Below are 20,509 nucleotides of genomic sequence, written 5' to 3' on the forward strand. Positions count from 1 at the left end.
CAACAATTAACTGCATGATTATTGTATTCGCATTAGTTTTTAGGTTGTGTGACATGATATTGTGGTAAAAGACTAAAGGATTAAAAAAAAAGTCACCATCCAAACGTGTGAGTATCACTCTTGCTGCAGCCCCATATGCCCTGCTTCAGCATATGGAGGAACACAAAGCCTAAAATATTACAAGACACTGGAGAGATGATATAAATGTATAATCACATATGCAATTCATTATCATCCTTCACCCAAGTTTTCATGTGAGGTGGGAACACTCTGTATCAACACTGTGGACATATGATACTAACATTGCACAGTATAAAACATAATCCTGTTTAATGTGTATACTTTGAGATGTAATACTGATGAGGAGCCGATATGGAGGCATAAAAAAGCAACAATGTCCTGTTACGACTTATCACTCCAGCATGGCTGAAAATTCAGGACTTATAAATACAGGACTTCGCCAAATGCTTCAGATTTACAAACTTTAAAAGCAGCTAGCTACGAAGGAGTATTAGGGCCACGTTAAGGGGAAGGATAATTGAGGATGAAGATTTTTTAAATTTATGTTGCATTTTTTGAATGCATCATAGACATATGGTAACATCCTTGGAGTGGAAAGGGGAGTTTCTGAAGAGGTGCAACTGTATTAACTGAAAGCAAAAGCTGTCTATGATGTAGCCTACACGGCAGCTGGTGTGGTGGACAGTCTAACGTGATTTGATGGAGTTAATTTTATTCTCATCATTTCAATTTTATTCTCAAAATGGCACTTGAAATTTATTCTCGATAATTCCCCCCCCCCAATGTGGCCCGAATACTCCATCATAGCTATTATAATTACAACATACAATTCGTAAATAATCCCAAGCAATCCTACATTGGATTTTGTAATTAATTTTAAGCCATGCTGGAGTGATAAGTATACTTTAGTATAAAAAAAAAAAAAAAAAAGTCTTTTTTAAATCAACTGAAAGGCTTGAATCTGGCATTAAGAACATTTAACATTATAAACATTACAAATTATACTGAAAGTCATAGTACTGTAACCAGTCCCATATGAGTGAAACTGGACTGGATTGAGGACACAGACCTAAATTTAAGTGCCACACAAGCTGTGGTCTATGTGATGAACTGAACATAGTCAACTGAACTGGGTGTTTGTTTTATCGGGAGTGGCTCCCTAATCTCCCCGCTGCAGGAACTCATTTAGGTCCCCAGAAAACGTGACTTGGCCCATCACAGACGTGTTCCACCAGCGAGAGAGACTCCTCTGCTGCAGGTCATCCACTCACACGTTGATCAGTCTCTGTTTGGATTCCCTGTCTGTGTCTTCCCGGCTCAGCGTGGATGTGTCTTGCTTCGGAAGTCCGTATAAGTAGATGGAAACACACACCAGGATTGCTCCAGAGGCAAACGAGGTCGCTACACAAGAGGGGAAAGAAAAGCTAATTGGGACATTTGTCAATTTACAAAAGTTTCAGACAGTATTGTATAAAATAATCTGTGGTCTTGTGTGTATGAGTCTGCTTTGAAAGACACTGTTCTGTAATTTCCTAATAATTCAGGTCATTTTCTGTGTTTCGCGGAAAGAACTATGTGATTTGGTCATAATTTTAGGGGAAATAGAGACAAAGTTATTGCAGTTGTTTGCGGCAAGGAAAAGCTCATTTTAAACCCCCCCCCCCAAAATAAATATTCATACAGTCATTATTGGAAACTCTATTGTCCATATTTGTTGTATCGTTTCCTAGTAGGCACATTTTACATGATATACCAATAATTAATTGAAAGTGTATCAATTGAAGGCGGTTTCCATTTCCCCTATAATAAGTACCAATTTGCTCTGCCCTTTGTAGAAATATTAGAAAGAGGGGGCTTTCAGCGGGCTCGTTTAGTTTAGCACGCGCCCCATGTACAACGCTGACTCCTTACTGCAGCTGCCCGGGTTAGAGTCTGGCCTGTGGCCCTTTGCTGCGTGTCGCCCATAATCTCTCTCCCTCATTTCCTCGCTCTATCCACTGTCCTGTCAAATAAAGGCTTAAAAATGCCCAAAAATATCTTAAAAAGAAAGAACTTTCAGTTATGCTACTTACTACTATGCTAAATGTTATGCAGCTGGCTTCCTTTATTAAAAATGTGCAAATATCCACAACCATGCAGGCACAAAACACACAACCTTCCTGATGAACCAGAACGGGCCGCAAAAGCTAATAAAATCCATTTCTCAATCAGTACAACAACGACAAAGTAACATACTTATCTGTAGCCCAAACAAGATGACAGATGCCACAGTTGAGAGAACAATGGCGGCTGCAGCAGAGAAGCCCTTCATGATGTTGTCTGTATACTTCACCACCACCGACGTGTATAGACCACCCACACTGGCCAAGACTGGAAGCACGAAGAGCAATGTCAGCTTAAATACTGTGAAATAATGTGCAATCAAATAGAAAATGCACTGAGGTTTAGTCAAACTTACATACTACAAAGCACACCCAGGGTGTATAACCGTAGAAGAAGCCTTTCTCCAGGATTTTATCGCCATCGTTCATGTACACACCGATCAGGGTGACCACAATGCCGGAGAGGTACATCTGGATGTTTCTCACCCACAGAGACGTGTTTGAGCTCTTCAACACCTTCTCAAAGTACACACCTTAATCAGAAAGTAGACACAAAGCTGTGAGATGCAAGTAAATATTCACAAATATTTAATGTTGGATATTTCAAATTACAATACGTTTAAAACAAGATGACAGAATCCTCCACGACACCAGCAATGCAAATAAAATAATTTACTTTAAGCAAGAGACATCAGTTTTGTGTTTGATTACACACAACGTCTTCACTTATCACAGTGGTTTTGGTTACTGGAAGTATTTGTATTATGTGTGGTAGCTTAATCAATCACAGGACAAAAAGGTGAAGCCACCCAGTCTTTTCCACAGAATCCGGTCCCAATTTTACCTGCAAATCCAGAGCAAAGGACAGCAATAGCGATGGCCACGAACCCAACATAAGGATTTTGCTCAATCTGTAAAAAAGGAAATGACATGAGCCACCACACTGATGGTAAAAAGCACCTGCAGAGGAGTGCAGGTAATAAAAAAGCCGATTCCATGATAGTGTGAGTCACAGCACATGGATTATAAATCACTGAGTCACCAGGATGGTTGGAACATTTACATTTTAACACCCCCACCTGAACTTTAGTGGCCTCTGCAGGCTTCCATTGGACGAGTGTTACGCCCCCGCAGAGCGTGAAAACAGAGAACCACTGCAGCTGGCTGAGAGAGCGGCTCAGCATGAAGACTGTACACAAGGCCGTGCACGGGATCTTCAGCTGATAGGTCACCTACACAGGAAAACACAAGTCAGGCTGATCGTTTCCTTTCACACCGATACAGCTCCAAACATACAGTTGTGGGAACTGCTGAGAATAACTATTGTTTACTACTATTAAACACTGGGCAACTATTTGATTTAACCATGAACTTTGCACACTGGAGTGGTCAATGTTTCTGTATTGGAAGTTTAGTTTCTGTAAATGTGCTTAACGTTGTTAGCATTCTACCCTAAAACCAAATGCCAAGTCGGCTGTCAGCTTCGTCTTGTGTGCGCACATGTGTCCACTAGTACTGAAATGATTAGTCAAATTACTGAAAATGTGTGTATATCTAACTATACAGATAACTGATCAATTGTGAGAGTCATTTATTAAGCAAAAAATGTCCAACATTCACTGGTTCCAGCTTTTCATATGTCAGAAATTGATTTATCTGGATTTTATAATATCTGTGGGGTTTTTTCGCTGTTGGTTAGACAACTTTAAAGAGGTCACCATGGCATCTGGGAACATAAACATATAACAGACATTTTCACTATTTAAAAAGGTCCAGTGTTTAATATTTAGGAGGGTCTATTAGACAGAAATGAAATGTAATATCCATAACTATCTTTTCAGTAGTGTATAAAGACCTTATTGAACTGTTATATTTTTATTACCTTAGAATGAGTTATTTCAATAAAACAATAATGATATTATCGCAATATAATTTTCCTCCACATCAATATAATAAACGTTCAATATATCGTCAATAAATATTTGTTTTAATTCATTTGAATCACAAAAAAAATACAAAAAATTTGTTGAGGAAAAGGGACTGAAAAAAGATTTACTAAATCATATTTGTTAAATATTTTTTATCATAATAGTTTTGAATGTTCTCCCTCAGATTTGTTAAGTGATCCACTGTTTGGCATCAAGCGTTTGTCCCATTCTGGTCATAAAAAAAAAAGTTTAACCACATAATTAACCATCTGGTTTCTTTATGGAGCAAAAATAATGAAAAATATGAAATGTTTTTGTCGTGATAACATATTGCCCAGCCCTAATTGCAAAGAGAGAAATAAAGTGTACATAGGACATATTTTGCAAACATGTAATCTGTAATATGGTGTTAACTGTTTACTGTCCATGTAGAGTGAACTAGATATCTGCGTGTTGTTTATACGCTCTGATGATGCTAATCCAACACATCATTGTAGGAGCGTCCATGTTGATTCCACATTACGACTTAAGAGCGCATGATCACACACCAAAGTGTGTGACCATCTGAGGAGCACGTGAATGCACCGTGACCCACTGTTCATTAAAACTTACACACTGAACCTTTAAAACCTTTAAGGCAATTATTAAAAAAAAACCCGCAATCAACAGATTAGTCAATAAAGAAAAAGCTGTTTGTTGCTGCCTAGAGGAGAAAAAATATCAAAACTTTAAAGTGGTTCATTGAAAAGGCTTTAGTCTCAAGACTTCAGCTGTGGAGTTGCATTTCCATCCTTCGTCAACCGTTTATCCTGCGTACAGGGTCGTGGGGGATTAAGCTAAATGCCAAACTACACTTTGTCATGTATCCAACCTCATCATTTCAGTAAGATCAGAGCATGGAAAAACTTTGACATAACTTACTTTCCCCATGTCCGAAGATTACATGAGCATAAGCATGATGTTATTTGTCCAGCTATCAACGTGGCATATCTTTTGCAACGAGTGTGCCAATGTGCTTTATTTGACATAGTAAGTCATAAAATTCTCTAAACCAACTCATTTCCACAATGGAAAGAACAGTATTAAAAGACAATAGTAAAAAAGCTCTTAAACAGTTTTGTTTGCTAGAGCTGCAATGATTAGTCGAGTGACAGACAAGACGAATCAGCAACCATTTTGATAATGAATCATTTCATCACAAAACTCCAAACATTGGGGCTCCTGTAAGAATATTTTCATATTCTTATATTAAGATGCTCTTTTTTTTCCCTCCATACAGTGGGCTCTTTCGAGTGTGACATGTCAGACTCAGCAAACGCTCCTATGAAATGAGCCACTCATCTGTCTCTGCCAAATGCCAATATATAGTATCAGGACGCTGTCACACATGGGAATTTTCAAACTTGGAATTGCTTCAATGTAATAAAATGTACAATCCATTAATTTAAAACTTAGGTTGGGAACAATAAACTGAATCTCTGTTTTTTGGACAGAAATTGTGTGAAATATTCCAACATATCCGACATTTTACAGGTTAAATGATTAATTGATAATTTAGCTGTGACATTATTGGGCACAGACACATTCACCAATGGATCCACACGCAGCCATTGTTGGAACACAGGAAGAAAACAGATTGAAATTCATACCTGATAAACTGCTGCATCGAGGTTACTCAAAGCAAGAAAGGCCATATTATTTTGAACTGCATACACTATTGATGGCACGCTCAGCTTCAGCAGTTCTTTTGGGCTGCAGAAAACATGTTCCACTATGGCGTTCTTCAGTCTGACGGGGCTTCCTGTTTCTCTGAAAGAGGAAGGATCAAAAATATATATGGGATTTTTAAGACAGATACCGAATTTGACATTTGAGGATTTTAAAATCCGATAATGCAATATATTGGTCGGTCTTTTCAAGAACACATAACATAAACACAGATTATCACTAAAATTTGTTATGTACAGTTACAAGACCTCACCAAGATAACATGACATAATGCAGTTTAATTTTTATTATCATAAATAGTACAAAAGTACAGCTGATTGCTGTGTTTTGTGGTGGATTTGTAGCCTTGCACAGTGCCCTCTGCTGGTCAAACTATGCAACTACAACACTCGTAAAATGAAGTATTTGTCTCAGTTTCTTTTTTAAATGGTCATTTATTGGCTGTTATAAACATGATAACGCTTTATCTGCAGTTACAGTCCCCTACAAAAGTATTGGAACGGTAAGGCAAATTCCTTTGTTTTTGTAGTTCAAGACATTTGGGTTTAAGATCAAAAGAGGAGTAAGAGACAAGAGTTCAGAATTTCAGCTTTTATTTCCTGGTATTCACATCTAGATGTGTTAAACAACTCAGGACATACCACCCTTTGTATTAGACCACAGCATTCTTAGGTGAGCAAAAGTAATGGAACAAATAATCTTAAAGTAAATAACATTTTATATTTGGTGGCATAACACTTGCTTGCAATAACTGCCTCAAGCCTGCGACCCATCGACATCACCAAACTGTTGCGTTCTTCATTTGTGATGCTATTCCAGGCTTTTACTGCAGCTTCTTTCAGTTCTTGTTTGTTTCGGGGTGTTTCTCCCTTCAGTCTCCTCTTAAGGAGGTGAAGTGCATGCTCTATTGGGTTAAGGTCAGGTGATTGATTTGGCCAGTCTAAAACCTTCTACTTTTCCCCCCTGATGTTTTGTTGGCAGTGTGCTTTGGGTCATTGTCCTGCTGCATGATAAACTTCCTCCCGATTAGTTTCAATGCATTTCTACGTAAATTGGCAGACAAAATGTTTCTGTCCACTTTTATTCATTCTGCTGCTACCATCATCAGTTACATCATCAATAAATATTAATGAGCCTGTTCCATGACATTACCTCCACCATGCTTCACAGATGAGCTTATATGCTTCGGATCATAAGCAGTTCCTTTCTTTCTCCACACTTTGGCCTTTCCATCACTTTGGTAGAGATTAATCTCGGTCTCATCAGTCCTTAAGATTGTGTTGCAGAACTTTTGCAGCTCATCTCTGTACTTCTTTGTAAATTTCAATCTGGCCTTCTGATTCTTCCTGCTGATGAGTGGTTTGCATCTTGTGGTGTGGCCTCTATATTTCTTCTCTGAGTCTTCTTCCAACAGTGGATTGTGATACCTTCACCCCTGCACTGTTGGGTCATGTCACTTACTGATGTTTTGGGTGGTTTCTTCCCAGCTGTCACAATATTTCTGTCATCAACTGCTGTTGTTTTCCTTGGCCGACCTGTTCGACGGCTGTTGCTCAGTACACCAGTAGTTTCTTTCTTTTTCAGGACTTTCCAGATTGTTGTGCTTGCTATGCCCAATGTTTGTCCAATGGCTCTGGTCGATTTTCCTTCTTTTCTCAGCTTGACAATGGCTTGCTTTTCTCCCACAGACACCCCTCTGGACTTCATGTTGGTTTATCCTCTTTAACAGGAATTGCAGTCTTTATAGGTTTGAACCAAGGATGAAAACTAGTCATGCAGAGCTATTTAATGTTTGGACAATCAACCTAAAAGGCAACACCTGGGCAACAAGACACATCTGTCAGTCACATGTTCCAATAGTTTGGCTCACTTCAAAAATGGGTGGGTTCAAACAGACGGTGATATGTCCTGAGTTGTTTAACACATCTAGATGTGAATACCAGGAAATGAGAGCTGAAATTCTGAACTCGTCTCTTACTCATCTTTTGATCTTAAACCCAAATGTCTTCAGTGAACAACAAAACCAAAAGGAATTTGCCTTACCGTTCCAATACTTTTGGAGGGGACTGTAGCTCATCTCGACAGATAATGTCGGCACGCTGATTTATGGGTCAGGCTCTAATATATATGTATAGGTGTCAAAACAGCTGCTGATACCCTTTTCAGTCATGTTTAGTTCAGCTCAAGCCAAGATGAATTATAACTATAACTTGTTGGCCACCATTTTTAATGTAAGCCAACAGCACTTTACACTGCAAGCGGAATTTCAGCGTTAGGTAATGTAACGTTACAGTTCACCTGTCTCTCCTCTGCTCCTCTCAATCTGTGTGTATGCGCTAACACATAGAGCCCCTCTGAGCCCATCCGCCCCTACCAAAGCGGTCTAAGTTTAAGTTAATACTGTTTACCATGTTTTATTTCATGGGCTATTTGGGATTTTTAAGGTAATGCATGTATAATCGTTTTTAAAGATATATTCAACTTTAAATTCAATAAATACATGATGTTTCCTAAGTCAATGAGAAATCATGTTAAATAATCGTAATCTCAATATTGACCAAAATGATCCCTAAAGATCTAAAATGACTTCAGGCCTCTGGCCCTTTAGTTAGGAAAACATTATAAAGGCTGTTCTACAGCTGTTCCAGAGTTTACTTGACCCTCCATAGTTTGCTTATAGGGCTGGCAGAAGTGCGGAGGATGCCTCACCTTGCTAAACTACCTAATACAATGACTGACTCACACTAAGCTTCAGTTTGTAGACTTTCTTGTCTGCTTTTAATACTATTCAGCAATATTTGCTGGCAGAGAAACTTCTTTTCAACTTTAACCTGGACTTTTCTGTCACTGGACGGATTATAGACTTTTAGACAAGCATCACTTATCCACTGTTTCACCATAAGGAAGTGTTCAAGTCTTCCCTCTTTTATATTCTTTACACAAACCGCTGCCAAAGTCAATACCAGAACAAACACACTGTACTAAGCCTCCTGTAGGAAGAGAAACCGTGTCATGCGCCAGTAGTTGATGACTTTGTGTCAAATCTTTTCCTGAGTTAAATGTGTCTAAAACCAAGGACGTGGTTGGGGAGTCGGCACCCAAACCAAAACTGACAGATATTGAGGGGAATGCAATTGACCTTGTGGAGTAGTTGGTTACTGTGTTTGAGAACAAGTTGAGCTTCCAACCAAATGCAGATGCAATTTATAAAAACGTCCTCCCCTGTCTGTACTTCTTGGGAATAATGAACTATTTTAATGTTTACGCTATAATAATGACTCTGTTCTATGGAGGTTCCACTGAGTCTTTTATGTCTTTTTGTATTGTGGCATTGTTTGGGAACCTGAATGTGACCAATAAGAAGAGAGGCTTTGCCAGCTTGCCAAAGTGGCCACTAAAGTTATCAGGGAGAGCTCTCTGACCTCTACTAAAGAAGGCCCAAGCCATATTGGACTGTCCTGATCACCCCCTGCGGAGGTAGTTTGAGTTCCTACATTCAGGCCATTCAAAGTTCCTGCTCGTTGGACAAAAAGATACAAAGCCTCTTTTGTTTGTTGAGCAATTAGTAGCCTGAATTTGCACGTTATTGCTGCACCTGAGCACTTCATGTCATTCGGCATTCAGATGTTTTTTGTCTTCATTTGAAGTAATCTGTCCTTGATGTGATCTGTCTAGATTGAATGTGTTGGTATACCTGCCTGTAGCCAAATTTCCACTGGTGGGATAATAAAGTTTTTTGACTGTTGTTACATGCCACCTGACCAATAGTACTTGCTTTGAGTTTCAAGTTTTCAGGCAGAAATACAAAACCTAATTAGTAGTACTTCTAATTTCTTAATTGTGAGGATTTGCTGTTTTTCTTATGCGGTAGTAAACTGAATGTTTCGGGTTTACCTTTTTGGGGCTGTCAGTCTGAACAATACAAGCAATTTAGAGATGTCACTTTGTTTTTCAACTAAACTGGTCACTTTTTCACTTACAAGGGAATAACAAAAACATGTTTTCATGTTCAGGGTAAAATATACAAGTACACACTAGAGCATTTAACGACGACAAACACTTACTTTGACAACATCCCCAGACTCAGTATTAATTTAATGATCTCGGTGATGCACACTGCAGTCGTGGAGAAGTACAGATCTCCTGTTGATATGGTCCTTGTGTACCGTAGTGCCACTGTGTATGCAGCTGCCACCAGTGTCATCACTGTCAGACAGTACACTTTGAAGATCACACTCACATTTTCTGAGGAGAGAAAAGGGAGAAAATAGTGCCAATAACTTAATGTAGCTAACAGTCATTACCTTACAAGTCTATAAGTATAACGCCACACAACAGATATTTATTAATGGTTTATTTTAGCAGAGACTGAAACAGCTTGCATAGATAAACTGAAAACAGCAATCAAATGCATGTATCATAGCGTTTTTAGCAGCTGCTAATTCGCAACACCTGTCCCTAGAAGGGCTTTTAAAAAAATAAAACATTAAAACAGTGAGAGAAAAAGAAACAAGAACAATAAGTTAGCAGAAGAACACAAGATTAAAGGAGGTCAAATTCGTACGTTTTAGTACAAGTTTGTTGCTTAACATCTCTCTTAAAAGGTGGTGACATTAGCAGCAGTGACTGTAAAGTGTTGAGGTAGTGAGTTACAAGACTTTGCTCCTTTCACAGCAAAGGCAGTCTGAGCAAAAGATGTTTGCAAAATGAAACTTTACAGTTGCCACTTGAAGCTGCTCTTGATGGCTTTTCATAAAGACTGAGGAGCAAGTCCATTTAAACATTTAAACTCAAGATTTACACAATGAAATCAATCAATAAAGTTCAAGAAAAACTTAAAATCTAACTTGCTTTTTGTCAAAGCTTGTCAAGGTCCTATTGTAAAGACAGCTTAAAGATTTAATTACTGACTTGTTGGCCTGAGACCTGGTAGCTAAACCATAGGACAGACGAGAAAATATCATTGAATTTAAGGCACAATCAAATGTCATGCAATTTCTTATATTCTATCAAGACAGCTAAAGTAAGTCTGAATCGTTTTACAAATCTGACTTTTAAAATGTAACTGGGAGATTTTTTAATGCGTATTAGATTCTGAGTGAAAACGGAACAATAACTGACACATTACTAGTGTTTAAATGATCTCAGTTTGGTGTTGTGCTCCTTCCACCTAACGTTACTGGTGGTCCTCTAACCAGGGTCCTTGACAACCAACATTAGCCTTTTCAGCTAGCCTGTGTTCACTGGTTACAAACTCACCGCCGCCCATCGCTGCTCTGCTTTGTGTCCGTCCGAGTGGCAAAGAAGTCAACTGTCCTGCTCTTGTTACATGTCATTAAAACTAACACACTAATCCAGTGTGATTTGAGGAACGCAGCCCGACCAGCAAAACAACAGATGAAATGATGACTCCGGTTTAGATGTTCCAGCAGTGATTCCTACTTCCTGCATTTCCCAGAATGCAGCGCGCCAGTAGACTGTAATGTAGGGTGTGTTTGTTTTTAACGCCTTCACATTTATCTGACATTCGGTCTCTATTTATTTCCCGGTATTTCCCCCACACAAACTTTAGGTGAAGAATCAAAACATCGTTTTTTTTACTTGATATCAGTAGAATCTTAAAATATATTAAACTACTCCCACAGATATTTACTGTTGATCCGGAATGATAAAATGTTTGGCCTGGGCCGAAACCAAACGTTTGAAGTTGAGAATAACAGCGCGGAGCGGCTATAGACTGTATATAAAAAGGGAGCGGCACATTCCCGCCAGGACAATCCACATCTGGATTTTTTTGTATCTCTAAAAATACCCTTTATGACGTAATCCCCTACTGAATCACAAGTAACAGGGCATTTTCTTCTTGTTTGCTTTACTTGTTATACTTAACTGATATATTTAGTGCAAAAAAAATTTTGTGGAGTTTTCTTCCCAAGTTTGTTTGTTGAGAGGTGGAGGGAAGGGATTTCCTGACTGTTATTTTGTTTATTTAAGATGACCAAAAAGCCAATAAAGAATTTAGAATAAGAATATGACTTATTTTGGGGGGCTTTGTCAGACAATTTTGATGAATCAGACAGGTTTATTAGATTAGATTAGATCAGCTCAAAGTGTCATTTTAAGGCGGTTGTTTGTGGTGTTGTACTGAATTGCTTTATAAAGTAAGGTGTCTTAAGTTTTGCTCTTTGCTCTGGACAGGAACAGTTAACGGTAAGGTAGTAGCTGTATGTTTCTGGCAAGTTTAAGGATTTTATTGGATGCCATTTTTGGCAGATATTTACACACCACTTTTGTATTCAACTAGTGTCATCACAAAAATTGCAAGTATTTAGTCTGAACACATGTGTAGCTTAGGTAACCTTCATGATACAAGTCTTTTCAAAAAACACAGTAGTACCAACAAATATACAGGTGCATCTCAGAAAATTAGGATATTGTGAAAAAAAATATTTCACTTTTTGAAGTTTCACTTTTTGACTTAAATTACGGAAATAAATGAACTCCATGATATACTAAGGCTTAGGCTTAATAAAAACACTGGTGAGTGGCATGGCAATGGGACAGAATGATCAGATCACAAATTACTTTAATTTGCACTGAAAAACCAACTAATAAATATTTTGAAGTAGTTTAGGCAGGACACAATATTCAAATCTCAGTATGGACAGGCTTATAAGACAACACAGATTCAATGAATAAACACAGTTTGAATGTATTTATTTAGTTTCACAAAAAAACTAATAAACATGTTCTATGTTTTATTCAAATAAATTGCCACCAGTCAATTTCAATATTGGAATAATTGTCACTGTCACTGTGAAACTGTTAAATGAAATATCTAAAAATGAACAGCACATGGCAGGAATGTTGGCATCAAAAGTGTATTGAAATGCAAAAGACAAAAGTTGCCTCTCTTCCATCACTGTAAGAACACGTTCTGATCACCTTTTATCATAACATAAAATAAACTGGGGATATCTGAACTCTTTACAGGTCAAAACTGACACCTGGTTCAGTGTACTATTAACACAGAGAATATGATCCAGCTGGTAAAAATTAATATTACAGGGTTTTCACATTTTAAAATTAAGGTAATTTGATAATGTTCTAGTATTGTAAGGTATAATCTGTAGGTTATATTAAAGAAAGGTAACTTCAAAATAAACAATAATTTAAGTGAAAAAAAAGTCTGGCATATGTCACACTGAACACTTGCCAGGAAAGGATTTTGGTAAGTGACAAACTCCTTATGCAAACAGATTTCATTAAGTAAACTGGTCTAATTGACTGTTAAGAGTCAGAATTCACCAATGCCGTTAATGGATATTCAAACGTCTACATAAGAATCTGTCAATCTGTCTGAGCTTCTTGTCAGGCAGCAGGAGTGAATCCTCTCCCTCTGAGAGCAGCCAAAATCCCAGCACATGAACACATCACAGCTTGTTGAACACCTATTGAATCTGCAGGCGATTTTAAACGGGTAGAGGAGCAACACCCTTCGGATCAGAAATTCTTAGATGTTTAAAGTAATGGGGGAAAAATGTCCACCACTTCTTGTTTAAACTTCCCACAAAGACCCATCCTGCGATTTTATTTTGGTGTAGCTCTACTCACAAATGGCACACTGTCCATGCAAGTACATGCACTGCTGCTAGAGGAAAAGCTGTAGTATGCACGTGTTGAGCATTGTAAAGGCAACAGAAGTGAACTCAGGAGTTGTCAGAGGGAACATGCTCAAAGCCTTCGCTCTCCCTCACCAGCGCCCTCTCCAGGATGACACGGCCCTCCTTGTAGCGCTGGCTTTCCTCAGTGGCAAACTCATACATCCAGCCTAGCTTGCTGTTGCAGTTCTTGCAGCTGACGTCCCGCACCATATGTCTTCCCGTCAGCATGACTCTGTCTTGCACCTCGCTGTGCTGCAGATTCACAACCTGGAGGGCAGCAGTCAGACATATGTCACTGTAACAGTTAGTTGCTTTTCTACAGAGGACTGGTTTGGTTTTTCAAGGAAATTTCAGCCAGTTTTTGCCCATTTCAAAGTCTGATAAGTAAGGATCAGATTTAATTGCAAAATAAATAAATCTAAATTATGTTTTAGGCCAACTAGAATTAATACAGAGCTGGGCAATTATTATTAATTATAGTGAAATAATTTTTCTTAATAACAATATAACAAATGTTCAATTAATGTTTGATTTAATTAATTTGAATCCCGAATGAATAAGCACTTAATCTTTTTGATTTAAAAAATATTTTACTTAATTTTACTCATGCATATTTTACTCATGCATATTTGTTGACAAACAGATTTGTTAAATGATCCACTGTTTGTCATTCCTTGAATATAAAGAATAGCTTAAAATCACAGTTAACAGATTTCTTTAACTTTCACTCAGGAGCAAAACTCTGCCTTTAAACTTGTCTTGTATATTTTTGGCCATATCGCACAGCCCGAGCTGATGTCTTTAAAAAAAAAATTGTTATTGTTTCACCCAAAGACATTAAATTTACAATGATATCAAACAGTGAAAATCCTCACATTTGAGAAGCTGGAAACAATACTTTTGGCTTTTTGTTTGGAAAATTACTACAAATTAACTATCAAAATAATCAGTGAACTACTATCTGAACTGTGAACTGTATCAGCTCTAATGACGTTCACAGTCATCATTTAAGCTTTTTGTATTATTGAAATTAGGACCCATTTATCTCTTATTTTGTTAAAAACCATTTCCAAAGTTATGTTTATGCTAATTCTTAAATTCCATAAACAATCAATTAATTGACTATTGGTGCATCACACTTGATTTTGAAATGCTTACTAGCACAGAAAAGCAAATAAGAAAACGTTTTACTATCTGTTAATGAGTAGCTGATCGTACGTGTATATCAACAGAGCTATACATATATCACAGTGTCACCACAAAGAACTACAGTGGAAATTACTATCTGATGCTGGGTGATTCTTTACATTACTGAGATGTATGTCTTTTAACCATGGTCCAATCAATAAACTAACAAGTGCAACTCTGCTGTTATCTGTGATCCAGGCCAAGGAAGTGATGTGCAGGTACCTTGTTAAACAGGAAAGCTCGGCCGGTGGCTCCAGTGAAGCGTGTGGAGATGAGTTCAGCTCGGTTGGTCAGGATGGTGTCACAGTTGGCACAGGAGAAGAGGCGAGTCCCACCGATGTGATCCAAGAAGATTCGCCCCATTTTGTCTTGACCACTGGCAGGTAAAAACATAAACAAACAAAGAAAGTAGCCTTGTTAGATGATGTAACACACATACATGTAGCAGCTGAAGGCACTGCACGGCCCGACCAAGTAAATACAACAAAAGAAATTTGTATTTTCTTTTTATGGGAGAGCAATATGATGATGAATACTGTGAGACGTCAGAGACTTTGCTGTATAATTTATACTGTTGTAACTGTCACTTAAAAATCTCTGGTTGTATTGGTCATTTTGAGCCATATTGCAAAATCAATAACCAGGACTGATTCATGGCAATATTGAATTTGAATCATTGCGATAAAATACCTTGATTTCTCAGGTATCTTATCTGCCAAAGACATTTTAGGCCTCATTTTACATTATCAAAATCTCAATTGATTTTCCAGAAAGTTGACTAATTCCCAATATCGATATCGTGACATAAAATTAAACACACTGTGACAGAGGATTTTGTCCATATTTACATTATCACCCAATTTCTAAAAAATGTGACATTCAAGCAGTCCTGATGGAAAAAAGGGATAGACCATGTCAGCCTGTAAAAAATGCATATTCAAAGTAATGTAGCCTATTATCATTTTGCATTATATGTAACTCTAAATAATAAAATTTAGGGTAACGTGCTGTTTAATCAAAAGTTAATATCTGTTCAGTACCGTACCTCTGAGGTCAACTGTCCCCTTTTTATTGCTCCTGCAACACAAACTAACTACAGTTTAAGGTTAATTGTGAGCTTACTCGCTGTAAAGGAAATCATACTATTTACGACGCTCACTGAAGGCATCATTAACATAGGCCAAGTATGATAGTAAAAGACAAGGAACAATGTCTCTGTGGTTTAGCTTCATATCATAAACTAGCAAAAGATGCTTGTTTTAGGAAATCAGCAGGAATAAGGTCTACTTAGTAAGGGGTCGGAGAACAAAAGCCCTGTAAGGAAAAAATGTCAAAAGGCATCCAGATAACAGCTCACGTTAATAGGCCAAACAACGGTTAACGTTAAGTCAACGCCAAATTTCTCACCTCGTAAAACCGTTAGCAAGCTAACTAGACAGCGGAATAGCAGTTGGAAGACTTTTCTCGTCGAAGAGTGTTTATTCACCAGTGTGTCTTTACTGGTGATTAAAGTGACCCCCCGTTTCCTCTGTTGTTGTCAAACTCCGATGCAGTCGGGTCCAATCAATGGCGTTTGTTTTAATCAAGTTAGCGACAATCACAACTAGATCTTCCGCTCAAAACCTTCAAAGTAAATTCCCGCTACAAACATAAATTGAGTCATGGCCTTTTTAAATTGTAACAACCTAATTATAAACATCATAATCATAATATGTGTCATTTTTATTTTATAGTAGTTCATACTAAAGTACCAGTATCCACGTCTCGATGCTTGTAACCAGCAATTACAAAATCTATACTCTTATTTTGAATGCAGTGTTTTTCGTGTACATCTGGTAACTTAACACAGCTCTGAATAGTGACCACAAGGGAGCAGCAGATCACGTCCGCACACACATCATGGACTTGAACCATAGGACTGGATGTTGCAATAACTTGCAATAACTTTGTGCTACGTTTTTTTTTTAAACATTGTTGAACTAAAATATGGTGGCTTGATAATTCACCAGAATGGTTACCAATAATGCACCTGTATGGTGAAATTCATTCCAAGATACCCTCATCTGCACTCCCTTGACAGCAATCGTGATACTGAGTGGATTTTCTTGATAAAATAAGTAAGTAAATTGAGTTTAAATGAATTAACCTGTTGACTGAGATGTCACTAAGGATCCAACCTAAAGAAAAAAAAAGAAAGTTTTGGATGTCAGAAAGAACTGAGAGATGGTCTTACACATTGTTAGTATTGTTCTTTTTATTGCCTTATCCTTTAAGATCAGTCCCTGGTTTGTCAGATGTCAAATATTCATTTTAGTTTAATTAATTTAATGTTGCCGAAAGGTAAATATATTACAGCCATGGTGACTTCTCCAGATTCATCAGCTTGTTGGGAAGAAGAGAAAGAAAGCAGGAGAAAGTGCACATTGTGTGCTCTTATCGAATAATATAGAGCAATTTAGCATTGATCAAGGCTACCACAGGTCACACTTTCAGGTATGCTACCCAGACATCAATATGTAGCCAAGTACTTATCATCATGTACTATAAAAAAAATCCTACAATCAAGTACTAGATTAACTTTACAGCTAAGATTAACAAAATCAAGACTATATGATTTACCTGGTAATATGTGGCATACATCCAAATAAAAAAGACAGGTGTAATAGAAAATCCAACAGGCTTGACCGCAAACCCTTTTAATCCAAACTCACATACTGTCCTGCTCCAACTCTACCAGCTCAGTAAGCTTTCTGCCTTCATTCTGAATACCTCATGCACTGTATCCTCCCATGGCATTTCATATGTCTTCACCAGACCTCCCACCTTACGCTATGTGACAGTGAGCCAAAGGCATTAGCAATGTCCCAAAATACCACATAGAGATCTGTCTCCTCCTGAATGCATCTGGTGCCAAATTATGTTTGTGCACTCTGAGCATCAAATACATCCATCTGGTGGTATCTTGCTCCAGTTGGTGGGATATGAAGGCAGTGCTGTCTCCCTACACCCTTTCCCTCCTTTAATTCTTCACTTTTATAAATAGGGGCTATAAAGACTGAATAAGCAATGACTCTCAGTCAATCTTTGTAGAAAGCTATGCCAACTCTTTCTTTTTTCTTCTATTTTCCAGAAGACTTCCTGCTCTCGTCAAAGCTGCCAGTTGATTTAAGAAAAAGTTATATTAAGCCTTTTGTAGCTCCAGAGGATGATGCACGAACCTGATAAATTGCCTCAAATGATGTCACTGGAGTCAGCGTCAGTTGGGGCTGAAGACTGCAAAAATCTGGTGTTACCAGAGACCTCTGTAACTTCTCATCTCTGCTTTAGGCTAGCAGCGCAAAGCTAAAATACCCAACACCAACACACCTGAATGTAAGACCGACCTTCCAGCAGTCAAGTTGCATTGTGGGTAATGTAATGTAATTTCTGTATCGATTTAAAAAAAATCTGTCCTTTGTGATTCCGACAATGTTACAGAAATGTAATGTTAAATCAGAGGATTACTTTTTCCAGTTGGATCTGCTCATCATTGCAAAATCATATGTAAAATTTTAGTTTTGTTAAATCCTTAATATATCAATATTTATAGTATATATAAAAATAGGGACTAAATTAAAAGGACATTTGCTGAAAAGCAACCAAAAAGAAAAGTAAACTGAAGAATTTAGTATCACACAAGACAGTGATGATGCATAAGATGCAAAACAAAATGTTTTTAATTGTTTGCACAGACAGTGAGGATGACTGTCATGGTGCTGCTGAATATGCAGAGTGTAACTACAGGACAAACTGTTCAGCCCAACTAAGTCAGTTCAAAGATTAGCATAGATCAGGGAGATAAAAGCCATGCTTCAGCAGAGTTAATGTCCTTCAGGGAAGATAACAGACTGTAAAGGAAGTTTGACCTTATATCTGGATTATGGTAATCATGACCTGCTGGAAGGAGACAATGAGAAATCATGACTCTACATATCTCAGAACAGACCGAACCTCAGCTGAGTCCTCTAAATGTGTACAGTGTGTGTTTCTATGGGTGTGCATACAACTGTCCAAGTGATTTGATACAGTACTAATGCAGGCAGGATTAGAGGCAGTATTTATATCTGTGGTTTATGACATAAGGACATAAGTAGTAAAAACAATATGGTTAGTTGTTTTCTTAACTTCTTTGCCCTTCCTTCTTGCAATCCTCACCTCTTTAAACAGAGGAGAGATAAGAGATAGTCAAGCTTTGGACTGGAGCATTATTGTTGTGTAAAAAAGAACATATTTCTCTGGCTGTGTTGTCGCGATTACAACATAAAGATCTTAAGTAAGCAAATCATCTTTGTGCACAGTACGATTTAAAAGAAAATGACTTTGAGCAGAAGTTTTTCAGGTACTGTCCACTGTCATTAGGTGGATGTAAATACAAATGTATCATTGAATTATGGGACAAAAAGCCCCAGAAGGTCCAGAGGGGAGTTGTAGTGTCACACAAGTAACTCACTGGACACCTACTTTCCTCTCTATTCTGAAATATACTGTACTCATAAACTCAACTTTGTTCCCAAAATGACACCAAATGTTTTTTCTAACCCTGTCACTTAAAACATCAAAGTGTGTGAAGAAACTTTAGTCCACTTGTTGTGGAAGTGTATGTAACTCATCTGACATGAATCCAACATGGAGCACGGTTGAGGGAAAAACTATTGTTTTCTCTCATTGTACTCATAAAATCTATGTAGATAATAAATAGCTGATCTTATTTATGCTAATAACCAAGATAATCTTTTCCCCCTTGCACAGGCGGTGTTTTGCCCTATCACACCATACTGTATATCTGTTGTTCCCTTATGTTGTAGTGGAGAGGTCAAGGTCATGCCAAGGACTTGTATTAAGTGTTAAAGGAATAGCTTTGCATACAGCTAGCCTGTCTCTTTCCAAAGGAAACAAAACGTGCATACAAGCCACCAGCACCTTTACAGCAACTTCCTTTTTTAATTATACACCGACTTTTATGTTTTATGTTTTGTATATTCTTTGTTGTACACCACTGTGTGTGATACAAGTTTTTATTTGACTTGTCTATGTTTTACATTAATTGCTGTAAAGAATTTTGTTACCTGTATTGAAAAGTGCAACAAAAATAAAGCAATTATTGTATTATTGTATCTTCTTGTCACCTTGTTGTTTGACCAGCAGGATAAAATAATCTCAAAAAATTTATAACCACACATAAAACAACTTCAGTTCTGATCTGGTGGTAACAAAAAATACACTGGTGAGGGATTTTCTGTTTCCCCTGTTTTCAGTCTACACTGCATTTGATGCTTAACTTGGCATCAAAGCATCAATCACAATGTGTAGGTGTTCTGGTTAAGATGGCAGCAGGGTGACTTTGTAACATCTGTCCGCCTTCAAGATGCTGATATGTTGAGCATCCATAGCTGATGACCCTGTTCAAGCATCCATAGAACAGACTAGATGCACGGCCTCTTGATTTAAAAAAAAAGTGAGAATAAAATCATTGTCACATGCAATTACACAGTTTTGACACAGAAGCTTATATAACTGAAATCATGCTGTGTAGATGCAGATGTGTAGTTTTATCATGACTACAGATCAGATTAATAGTGAGACTGTGTTTTTTGTAGCTTGTAAAACCAACAGTGAAAGACCTTAGCCTCTTCTCTTATCTGCAGAACAGATAATGAATTGCTCTTTTATTGGGAAAATGCTGGAAGCTTTAAGTTACTTCCTTTTGCAACTCTAAATGTCTTGAATATTGAATGTCAGCACAGTCCAGTAGCAGTAGTAGTAGTATATTCCAGTCTAGCTGCAGGTTGTCTTTAGTTGTTAGATGTTTTATCTTAGATATTAGATATTTATAGTAACA

General features: G+C 37.7%; 2 protein-coding genes and 1 long non-coding RNA gene across 4 annotated transcripts; 1 reads left to right on the top strand and 2 right to left on the bottom strand.

Moving 5' to 3' along the window:
• Window positions 1-193: 193 nt before the first annotated feature.
• slc35a1 (solute carrier family 35 member A1) lies at window positions 194-11,233 on the bottom strand. The gene is made up of 8 exons (XM_038726686.1): window positions 11,039-11,233; window positions 9,844-10,024; window positions 5,701-5,860; window positions 3,203-3,355; window positions 2,968-3,034; window positions 2,480-2,656; window positions 2,257-2,391; window positions 194-1,422 (listed from the first exon to the last, which is right to left on the bottom strand). The coding sequence occupies exons 1-8, from the start codon at window positions 11,046-11,048 to the stop codon at window positions 1,289-1,291; spliced, it is 1,017 nt and encodes a 338-aa protein (XP_038582614.1). The 5' UTR covers window positions 11,049-11,233; the 3' UTR covers window positions 194-1,288.
• A 1,246-nt stretch (window positions 11,234-12,479) lies between these two features.
• On the bottom strand, window positions 12,480-17,397 carry LOC119909152 (protein yippee-like 5). 2 transcript variants are annotated; one of them, XM_038727234.1, is made up of 3 exons: window positions 17,251-17,397; window positions 14,854-15,007; window positions 12,480-13,710 (listed from the first exon to the last, which is right to left on the bottom strand). In XM_038727234.1, the coding sequence occupies exons 1-3, from the start codon at window positions 17,265-17,267 to the stop codon at window positions 13,489-13,491; spliced, it is 393 nt and encodes a 130-aa protein (XP_038583162.1). In that variant the 5' UTR covers window positions 17,268-17,397; the 3' UTR covers window positions 12,480-13,488. The 2 variants fall into 2 exon arrangements, with proteins under 2 accessions (XP_038583162.1, XP_038583163.1); XM_038727235.1 differs by lacking the exon at window positions 17,251-17,397 and adding an exon at window positions 16,039-16,208.
• Window positions 16,354-19,784, top strand: LOC119909153. Its single transcript, XR_005445388.1, has 2 exons — window positions 16,354-16,748; window positions 17,762-19,784. It is a non-coding gene; the product is annotated as an uncharacterized LOC119909153 (long non-coding RNA).
• Window positions 19,785-20,509: the final 725 nt, after the last annotated feature.

This window comes from Micropterus salmoides, unplaced genomic scaffold, assembly GCF_014851395.1.
Source record: "Micropterus salmoides isolate LMB-PRFRI ecotype aquatic unplaced genomic scaffold, ASM1485139v1 Ms_hic_scaffold_18, whole genome shotgun sequence".
Classification (NCBI taxonomy): Eukaryota; Metazoa; Chordata; class Actinopteri; order Centrarchiformes; family Centrarchidae; genus Micropterus; species Micropterus salmoides.